The 10,878-nt window shown below is 40.6% G+C and overlaps 1 protein-coding gene across 2 annotated transcripts in view; it reads left to right on the forward strand.

Annotated features, from left to right (window-relative positions):
• The window catches only part of ROCK1 (Rho associated coiled-coil containing protein kinase 1), a 144,523-nt gene extending 136,950 nt beyond the window's left edge, over positions 1-7,573 (forward strand). The window contains 4 exon segments of one of the 2 annotated variants that reach the window (NM_001082367.1): positions 1,698-1,776; positions 1,929-2,190; positions 4,416-4,623; positions 6,044-6,054. In NM_001082367.1, the coding sequence (NP_001075836.1) occupies positions 1,698-1,776; positions 1,929-2,190; positions 4,416-4,623; positions 6,044-6,047 (553 nt within the window). In that variant the 3' untranslated portion in view covers positions 6,048-6,054. 2 annotated transcript variants of the gene reach the window in all.
• Positions 7,574-10,878: the final 3,305 nt, after the last annotated feature.

Genomic DNA, 10,878 nt, shown 5'->3' on the forward strand with positions numbered 1-10,878 from the left:
ATGCCTTTTTTAGTTTGTCCAAAAATTTTTGCTTGCCCACAGTTTGTGAAGGTATTCTTTGTTTCTTCTAGGAGCTTTATTGTTCTATGCTTTACATTTAAGTTATGAATGATTTCAAATAAATTTTTGTGTTTGATAACAGTTAATGGTTAGTTAGGGCTTTTTTCTTCCTATATGAGTATCTGTTAAAACACTTAATTTGCTATGAACCTATTAATTTTATAGAGTTTTTTATTAGTCCCATTATGATGTCTTCAAATAATGATAGTTTTACTTCTTTATTGTTCCAGTCTATATGCCTTTATCACATATGTAGATTCATATGGCCACCATCACAGTCACAGTACAGAAAAAGTACATCTTAAGGATCCCTGTGTTGCTCTTTTATAGTCAAAGGTGGCTTCAGTTCTCCAATCACTCATATCTAATCCCTGGCAACATTAATCTGTTCTCCATCTTTACAATTTTGTCATTTCAAAGATATTAGATAAATAGAATCAAAGTATGTATTATCTTTTGTGATCAGCTCTTTTTTTTTTTTTTTTTTTTTTTGGACAGGCAGAGTTAGACAGTGAGAGAGACAGAGAGAAAGGTCTTCCTTCTGTTGGTTCACCCCGCAAATGGCTGCTACGGCCGGCACTGTGCTGATCCGAAGCCAGGAGCCAGGTGCTTCTCCTGGTCTCCCATGCAGGTGCAGGGCCCAAGCACTTGGGCCATCTGCCACTGCCTCCCCGGGCCACAGCAGAGAACTGGACTGGAAGAGGAGCAACTGGGACAGAATCCAGTGCCCCGACCGGGACTAGATCCTGGGGTGCCGGCACCGCAGGCGGAGGATTAGCCAAGTGAGCCGTGGCGCCAGCTGTGATCAGCTCTTTTTTACTCAGCATAATCTTGAGCTCAATCCAAATTGTAATTGATTTCTTAATACTGTTGAGAAGTTTTTCATAGTTTCACTCTCCCACAGCTTGACTAACCATTTCATTTGGATTGTTTTTAGTTTGGGGCTATTATGAGTAGAGCTGCTATGAACTTTCCAGTACAGGGTTTTGTATAGACATGATTTTCATTTCCCAGAATAAAGACCCAAGAGTGCAATTTCTGGGTCATATTGTAAGTATAGATTTCATTTAGATTTATAATAAATTACTGCACTCATTTTCAGAGTGCAGCTCCAGTTTACATTTCCAGCAGCCATGTGTGAGTGATCTAGAGCTTCTCTGCGTTCTCTTTTTTTTTTTTTAACTTCTATTTAATGAATATAAATTTCCAAAGTACGACTTATGGATTACAATGGCTTCCCCCCCATACCGTCCCTCCCACCCGCAACCCTCCCCTTTCCCACTCCCTCTCCCCTTCCATTCACATCAAGATTCATTTTCGATTATCTTAATATACAGAAGATCAGCTTAGTATACATTAAGTAAGGATTTCAACAGTTTGCTCCCACACAGAAACATAGTCTCTGCGTTCTCTTAAGTGTTTGGTGTTAATACTATTTTTTATTTTTAAAATTCTGATAGATGTATGATGATATTTATTGTGGTTAAAATTTGTATTATTAAAATTTGCAGTATTGACTGATGTGCTTCCATGTGCTTATTTGCCACATGTATGTTTTCTTCAGGAAAATGTCTTTTGCTATAAATGAGTATAATGAATTTTTATAATGGTCAATATCATGTTTATTTTCATTATAGTAAATTGTTTCATGTTCGACCTGTAACTCAAGGAGATGTATACAGAGCTGAGACTGAAGAAATTCCTAAAATATTCCAGGTAAAAATTGAAATTATAAAGGATTTTACCTAAATCCTGAGTGTTTTTGTGAAGTAAATGAAAAATATACCCATGGTTTTATACATTTGGAACTTGTATGTACACATTAAGATCTTTTTTCATCTTCTTCCTTTCACCATTCCTGAATGTAGATACTGTATGCAAATGAAGGCGAATGTAGAAAAGATGTAGAGGTAGAACCAGTACAACAAGCTGAAAAAACCAATTTCCAGAATCACAAAGGCCATGAATTCATTCCTACACTGTACCACTTTCCCGCCAACTGTGAGGCCTGTGCCAAACCTCTCTGGCATGTCTTTAAGCCACCCCCTGCCCTAGAATGTCGAAGATGCCATGTTAAGTGCCACAGAGATCACTTAGACAAGAAAGAGGACTTAATCTCGCCATGTAAAGGTAAGGTAATAATTACTTTTACAGCCTATAGCAAATTCAGTTTTACTGTTGAAATCTTTACTTAGCATAGAGTTTGTCCTCTGTATATAAAGTGAAACTAAAAATGAACCATAATGAAGAATGGGATTGGAGAGGTAGTGGAGGTGGGATGGGAGAGGGGGTAGAGGTGGGACGGGACTCAGGGTGAGAGGGCGGGTATGGGGGAAAGAATCATTATATTCCTAAAGTTGTACCTATGAAAGATGCATTCATTAAATAAAAACTGTAAAAAATTAGTTTTAAATTCCAGTGAAATAACTTCAAGTATAGTGATTTCTAATAGTATAAAGGTGAAAAGAGGTTAGATTATAAGAAGCAATTTTTCTTTTAAAGATTTATTTATTTATTTGAAAGGCAGCGTTACAGAGAGATAGAGGCAGAGAGAGATCTTCCATCCTCTGGTTCACTCCCCAAATGTCTGCAATAGCTGAAGCTGGGCAGATCTGAGCCAGGAACCAGGAGTTTCTTCCCTGTCTCCCACCAGGGTGCAGAGGCCCAAGCACTTGGGCCATCTTCCCCTTCTTTTCCCAGGCCATAGCAGAGAGCTGGATCAGAAGTGGAACAGGGGCTGGCGCTGTGGCACAGCGGATTAAAGCCCTGGCCGGAAGCGCCAGCATCCCACATGGGCACCGGTTCTGATCCCGGCTGCTCCTCTTCTGATCCAGCTCTCTGTTATGGCCTAGGAAAATAGTAGAAGATGGCCCAAGGACTTGGGCCCCTGCACCCACATGGGAGACCCGGAAGAAGCTCCTGGCTTCGGATAGGTGCAACTCTGGCCGTTGCAGCCATCTGGGGAGTGAAGCAGCGGATGGAAGACCTCTCTCTCTCTCTGTACCTCTCTCTCTAACTCTTTCAAATAAAATAAAATAAATCTTTAAAAAAAAAAATAAAGTGGAGCAGCAGGGCTCCAACTGGTGCTCAGATGGGATGCTGGCACTGCAAGTGACAGATAACCCGCTACGCCACAGTGCCAGCATCCCATCTGAGCACCAGTTGGAGACCTGGCTGCTCCTCCACTTTTTTGTTTTTGTTTTTTTTGTTTTTTTGTTTTTTTTCAATTTTGTGTGTGTGTGTTTTTTTTTTTGTTTGTTTGTTTTTTGTTTTTTGTTTTTGACAGGCAGAGTTAGACAGTGAGAGAGACAGACAGACAGAGAGAAAGATCCTCCTCCCGTTGATTCACCACCACCCCCAAATGGCCGCTACGGCCGACAAGCTACAGCCGGCGCTGCGCCAATCTGAAGCCAGGAGCCAGGTGCTTCCTCCTGGTGTCCCATGCGGGTGCAGGGCCCAAGCACTTGGGTCATCCTCCACTGCATTCCCAGGCCACAGCAGAGAGCTGGACTGGAGGAGGAGCAACCGGGACTAGAACCTGGGGTGCCAGTGCCGCAGGCAGAGCATTAGCCTAGTGAGCCTCAGCACCGGCCTGTTGGTTTTTTTTTTTTTTTTTTTTTTTTTTTCTAAGATTTATTTTATTTTATTTGAAAGACAGAGTTACAGAGAGAGGAGGAGAGGCAAAGATCTTCCATCTGCTGGTCCACTCCATAGATGGTCACAACAGCTAGAGCTGAGCCATGCCAAAGCTAGGAGCTTCATCTGGGTTTCCTACTTAGGTGCAAGGGCCCCAGCACTTGAGCCATCTTCCAGGCCATTAGCAGGGAGCTGAATCAGAGGTTGAGTAGCCAAAACTCAAACTGGCATCCGTATGGATGCTGGTGTTGTAGGTGGTGGCTTTACCTGCTCGCCACAAGGCCTGCCTTTAAAGAGACTTACCCCCTTGTAGAGTTCATGTCTCTAAGAAATTATTTTAAACTGGAGAGATGTTCTAGGGGTGAGCTCCCCTGTATCTTCCTTTGCATGTTTACCTGTTATTTTCTTTTACAGACAAAATGTCTTCTGGAGCAGCAGAGGTAGCTTGGGGTAAAAAATGCAGAGCATGGCTATTTTAAGATCAGAGATATATGTTCTATAAATAGATTTAAATTTGTTTCACTTCTGCATTTTTCTCTCTGATTTTATTTTTCTTAGTGTAGGGACTAGTGTTTTCTTTTTAAATTTCAGATTATTTAAAGAGAAAAATATTTTTCAAGATAAGGATAGCAAGTCTTTAAAAACTTGAAAATGTATGCATCTGATAGGTTTTTTTTAATGTTATAAGGCTTTAATTGTTCTTTCTTTTCCTTACATAGTAAGTTATGATGTGACATCAGCAAGAGATATGCTGCTGTTAGCCTGCTCTCAGGATGAACAAAAAAAATGGGTAACTCATTTAGTGAAGAAGATCCCTAAGAATCCACCATCTGGTTTTGTTCGTGCCTCCCCTCGAACGCTTTCTACTAGATCCACTGCAAATCAGTCTTTCCGGAAAGTGGTCAAAAATACATCTGGAAAAACTAGGTAAAAAATCAAAATTTTAAACTTTTTAAATAAATGTGAAAGTGAAGGGATAACATTTACTAAAATCTCAAAAATCTGATTTTAGCCATAGATTGCATCCACTTGTTTTTAGGTCTTCATATACATAACTTGTAATTATAGTTCTTTATAAATTAAGTGTGATATTTATTTAGTTTTGTGTTATATTTATTTAGTTTTGTGTCAGATGTTATTCTCAGATTTGTGTACATGGCACATATTTAATGCTATTTTTTTATATATATATTTTATTTGAGAGGTAGATGTACAGATAGTGAGAGGGAGAGACAGAGAAAGGTCTTCCATCCACTGGTTCACTCTCCATGTGGCCACAAAGGCCAAAGCTGTGCCAATCTGCAGCCAGGATCCAGGACCTTCTTTCAGGTCTCCCATGCAGTTGCAGGAGCCCAAGTCCTTGGACCATCTGCTACTGCTTTCCCAGGCCATAACAGAGAGCTGGATTGGAAGAGGAGCAGCCAGAACTAGAACCGGCACCCATATGGGATGCTTCTAAAACCTACATTTTTTTCTCCTAGGTAGAAATATCAACTTTCCCTTGAGTAATATCCCTAAATTTAGAGGGCCATTTAAATCTGTAGGTCAAGACTTAACATTTGCATGTTAGCATCACTCATATCTTCCAATCAGGCTTAAAATCATCATCTTTTTATTTTATTTTATTTTAAAAATTTATTTATTTATTTATTTGAAAGTCAAAGTTACACAGAGAGAGAAGGAGAGGCAGAGAGAGAAAAATCTTCCATCTGCTGGTTCACTCCCCAAATGGCTGCAACTGGCCGATCGAAGCTAGGATCCAGGAGCTTCCTCTGGGTTTCCCATATGCAGGTGCAGGGGCCCAAGCACTTGGGCCATCTTATGCTGCTTTCCCAGGCCATAGGAGAGAGCTGGATTGAAAGTGAAGCAGCCAGGTCTCGAACCAGCGCCCATACAGGATGCCAGCACTGCAGGCAGTGTCTTTACCTTCTACACCACAGCCACAAATCCCTTTTCTTGCCTCCTATTGTTAGTAACCAAGTCTAATTCTTTGAAATGTCTTCAGCCTCTCCTTCCTCTGTATTCTTCAGCTGCCATGCCATTCCATTATTATTATTATTATTACTACATATTAAGTATTATTATTACTTCCTTCCTACTAAATTCTGTACAATGCTAGTTCAGCCTTTACCTGGCTTTGGCTGAGTAATGTGTTTGAAAAAGAGTAGAAACAAAAAGAAATAAAACTTAATGTATTTTTCTTTTCCCTGTTTTCTAAATTTTGTGTAATTGTTAATTATTTTATGTGAAGGTAATATGTATTTCCCTTTACCTGCAATTTTGTCTCCTGTAATTTTAAACTGAGTACATTTCTTAATTATGGTTTTTTCTCCCCCCCCCCCAACAGTTAACCATGTGACCTACTGCTTCATGGAATCATGTGGAATGCTACCTGATAAACCAGGCTTCTTTAACCATGCAGAGCAGACAGGCTGTTTCTTTGACACAAATATCACAGGCTTCCGGGTTACGATTGCTGTTACTCTGTCCTTGCTTTGGCACAAAAGCACACTGAGGGATTTTTTTTTTTTATTGCAGGTTTGCTACAGGTAGAGTAGATTAATTATTACTATGTAATGCAAGTACAATTGGGGGAAAGCTTAGCTAGATGTATTTTTTTAAAAAAGGTGCTGCCTTTTTTAATTTCCAAGAAAACGCCTGTCAATCGTGATAGAACAGTTTTCCTCAAATGAGTGAGAGGAAGGGACTTTCACTTTCAAGTGGAATGGCCGTCACTATCAAGATCAGCTCATGGAAGGAGTAAAGAAAATATCTCAAAATGAGACAAACTGAAAGTTTTTTTTAATGACTTAAGTTTTTGTGCTCTTGTAAGACTTTATGAAACTATTTTAAGAAGGCAGTGAAATCACTTGAACTTCAGTGCCCTCACTGTAGAATTTAAAAGCCTTATTGTTGATTGCCCATGGTGGACTTGATGAGAAATTAAATATCCTACATTATGCTTTATAAAATACTGTATATGTTTCAGCAAGTTTGTAGATTGGGGAATGGGAGAAGACAAGAGAATTACATTTAATCTATGCATTTTGCCAAGCCATATTGAGTTATGTTACTACTAGAGACATTAGGAACTAACTGTACAAAAGAACCAAGTTTCAAAGCATTTTGTGGGGTACATCATTTCTGTAATTGTATAATGTTATTTCCTTGTGGTTTTAAGTGATAAAGACATTAAGTTAACAAACATATAAAAAATGTATGCACTGTTTGAAATGTAAATTATTCTTAGAACACTTTCAATGGGAGTTGAATTGCCCTTTTAGTGCCTTAATTTGAGAAAATTATTTTACTGCCATGAGTAAATATAGGAATTTCAAAAAACATGTTCAAAAGGTTACATGTGTCAGTGGTTTTTTCATTGATAATTGGTTTAATTTAAAATATTTAGAGGTTTGTTGGTCTTTGATAAATTAAGTACAATCTTTGTATCAGACTACCTGCTACAATGTTAAATAACTTTATAAAACTATCTGCAAAAATAGAGAAGGTTGCACCAATATGAAAAGAAAATTATGGTAACACATTGTGATGTTTTCCAGTTAACATAGGAATTACCAGATAAATACTATTAAAACTCTTGTCCAGTAACAAGAGTTGATTTGTATTGGCAGTATGATTTATTGTTTATTTTTTTAACCAAATACCTCCTCAGTAATTTATAATGGCTTTGCAGTAATGTGTATCAAATAAAAAGCACTGGAAAACTGATCGTCTCTAGGATGATATGCATGTTTCAAGTGGTATTGAGAACCGCACTGATGGATATGTAATAATAAACATATCTGTTATTAATATGCTAATGACTCTGTGCTCATTTAATGAGAAATAAAAGTAATTTATGGATGGATACCTATAATGATGACTGCTATGGTGTTTTCTCATGGCTGAAGTGAATACAAAGCATACTACAAATTAGTCCCTGGTTGTATACAAATGTAGTTAAATCCCATGACTACATTAAAATGTATCTTTAAAAGGTAAACCCTCATCTGGGCTCTACTACATTGTGACTATAATTCAAATTAAAAAATTGGTCTTATCAGAAAAATATTTCTGTAGATCTCTTGCATTTCTACACATGTTGGGAGCAGAGTCTATGACAGCCTTTGTTCAAAGCTATCTTTTCCAGGATTATTTGTACACTAAACAGCTTTGGAAGATAGAAAGGTGCCTTTGCTATACAGTCTTAATAAAGATAATGTCCCCCTCTAGGGTAAAAGGCAGGCAGGTTTGCTTTGGCTCATTTATAAAAAGATTCAGGATCCACAAACTGGAGTATCCTCACCTGTAAAGCAGACCTACTGTGTACTCCACCACCTACCTGGACCATTCTGCATTGCCCACATGGGACGTGGAGGGCATGGAAAGAAGAAAGCTCATTTTTGGGCCAGTGCTGTGGTGTAGTGGATAAAGCGGCTGCCTGCAGTACTGGCATGGGCACCAGTAAAAGTCCTGGCTACTCCACTGGCAATCCGTCTCTCTGCTACGGCCTGGGAAACCAGTGGAAGATAGGCCCCTACATCTACGTGGGAGACCTGGAAGAAGCTCCTGGCTCCTTGTGACCATCTAGGGAGTGAACCAGCAGATGGAAGACCTCTCTCTCTCTCTCCCCCTCTCTGTTCCTCCCCCCTTCCTCCCTCCCTCTCTCTCTCTGCCTCTGTAACTCTGCCTTTCAAGTAAATAACTAAATCTTAAAAAAAAAAAAGCAGCAGCAGCTCATGTTTCTTGCTATGCTGGGGGTAATAAAGTCATTTGACTCTGACCCATGAGTCTTGTATAATCTGCCAGGAACAGTAAAACTGTTGGTTTGCAAATTAGGTGAAATCTGAGACCCTTCAAGTTCTTGACAGTATCTTTGCTTCTCAGAACAATCACCATACCCCAATGTATAAAGTCCCAGTTGCAAGAACAGAGTTGATTGTAAATAGAGTAAGTAAATTTTATTTATCTCTTTTTAAAAAAACAAACAAACAAAAAACCAGATACTAGCCTGAGCATAGAATTGTTGAGAACTGAGAGACCTTTAAGGAATGACTTCCAAGGGCACATTGCAAAACCAGGTCATTCAGGAGAGATGCTTTCTTTTCTAAGTTTAAGAAACTACTTACCCCCAGAGTAGACCAAAACTGTGAGGACCTGGAGGGCAGCATGATAGAAAGCTACCTTAGCCCTACTGGTTTTCTTCAACACTTTGCATGCCTGCTGTGATCCATACCCAGTTGGACTCTTTGCACCATTCCTCTTGTACTTAAAAACTTCATATCTGCACACTGTCCACACTGCCTCAGAAGAACCACTTTCATGACCTTGCTTGCTGCCATTGACATTGCTGCAGCCACCATTGTAACACAGCGGGTTAAGATAGCTTATGAGGCCGGCCCCGCAGTTCACTAGCTGATCCTTCGCCTTGCGGCGCCAGCACACTGGGTTCTAGTCCCAGTCGGGGCGCCGGATTCTGTCCCGGTTGCCCCTCTTCCAGGCCAGCTCTCTGCTGTGGCCCGGGAGTGCAGTGGAGGATGGCCCAAGTCCTTGGGCCCTGCACCCCATGGGAGACCAGGAGAAGTACCTGGCTCCTGCCATCGGATCAGCTTGGTGCGCCGGCTGCAGCGCGGTGGCCATTGGAGGGTGAACCAACGGAAGGAAGACCTTTCTCTCTGTCTCTCTCTCTCTCACTGTCCACTCTGCCTGTAAAAAAAAAAAAGTAGTTTGTGACACCAGCATCCCATATCAGAGTGCCAGTTCGTGTCCCAGCTGCTCTGTAGCAGCTCCTCCTTACTAATTAGCTCCCTACCAATGCTCCTGGGAAGACAGGAGAAGATAGCCCAAGTGTTGGGCCTCTGCCACCCATGTGGGAGACCCAGATAGAGTTCCTGACTTCTGACTTGAGCCTTTTCCAGGCTGTTAGGGCCATTTGGAAAGTAAGCCAGCACTTAAAGTTCTCTTTGTCTTTGCCACTCCCTCTCTGTGCCCTCTAGAGGTATATATCTCCTTGGCCAAAACTAAATCACACCCAGAACCCTAACTATAAAGAAGCCTGAAAGATGTAGCTTTTAGCTTTCTCCCCACTTTATTACAGGAATTCAAAATAAGATTGTAGAGTAGAGGTTAAGCATTAAGCCAGTCTATCTACCCATATCTGCAAGCTTCAGCAAAGTTCAGAGATTCCATCTCTTGGCTAGAGAGAATGGCCACTGTTATTCACAGACTCAGTCTGACTGTGGTCCCTTGTCATTATTTGAGGTTTCAGCTTAAACAAAATAACCTACCTACCTTACATTTAAAATTTAAAAATCGGTAAGTAAACATGGCAATTGGGGGAGGTATTTAGCATAGCAGATCAGATACTGCTTGGGACACCCCCATCCTGTGCTGGAGTGCCTGGGTTTGAGTTCCAGTTCTGCTTCAGAGCCCAGCTTTCTGCCACTCGGAGGCAGCAGGAAATGACTCAAGTACTTGCTACTCAAGTGGGAGACCTGGAATGGGTTCTTAGCTCAGCTTCTGCTTGGCCCAGCCCTGACTGTTGCAGGCATTTGGGGAGTGAACCAGTGGATGGGGGCTTCTCTTAATCACTCTCAAACAGATTTTAAAGGATCTATTATAAATAATAATCGGAGTCAGCATTGTGGCACAGCAGGTTAAGCTGCCACTTGAGACCCCCCAAATCCCATTTTGAAGGGCTGCTACAAGGCCTGGCTACTCCTCACTTCAGGTCCAGCTTCCTGCTGGTGTACATGGAAGGCAGCACATGATGACTCCAGGATCTGATTTGGTTCCTGCCACCCCTGTGTGAGACCTGGATGGAGTTCCCAGCTCCTGGCTTCACCCTGGCCTAGCCGTGGTCATTGCAGGCTTTTGGAGAGTAAACCAACAGATGGAAGATCTTTCTCTTTCTCGGTCACTCTGCCTTTCAAATAAATCTTTAAAAAATTCTGAAGTATAAACTGGGACTGTACAAATTAAAAAACATGACTTTCAACTTTATAAAAAGTTGTTTAATTCTTAGCTATGAAATATTACTATTCCTAGGTATTCTGTAATTTGTAGAGGAGAAAATAGAATTTGAAGTGTTTAATACTCTTCTAGAGCACACAACTGCAGATCTGTTTTCCAGATGGAATGTGTAAGCTAACTTACAGTTGTTGAAAGAAAATCATGGGTTTA

The sequence above is a fragment of the Oryctolagus cuniculus genome, chromosome 10 (assembly GCF_051225735.1).
Source record: "Oryctolagus cuniculus isolate XC-2025 breed Fujian yellow rabbit chromosome 10, ASM5122573v1, whole genome shotgun sequence".
Taxonomy (NCBI): Eukaryota; Metazoa; Chordata; class Mammalia; order Lagomorpha; family Leporidae; genus Oryctolagus; species Oryctolagus cuniculus.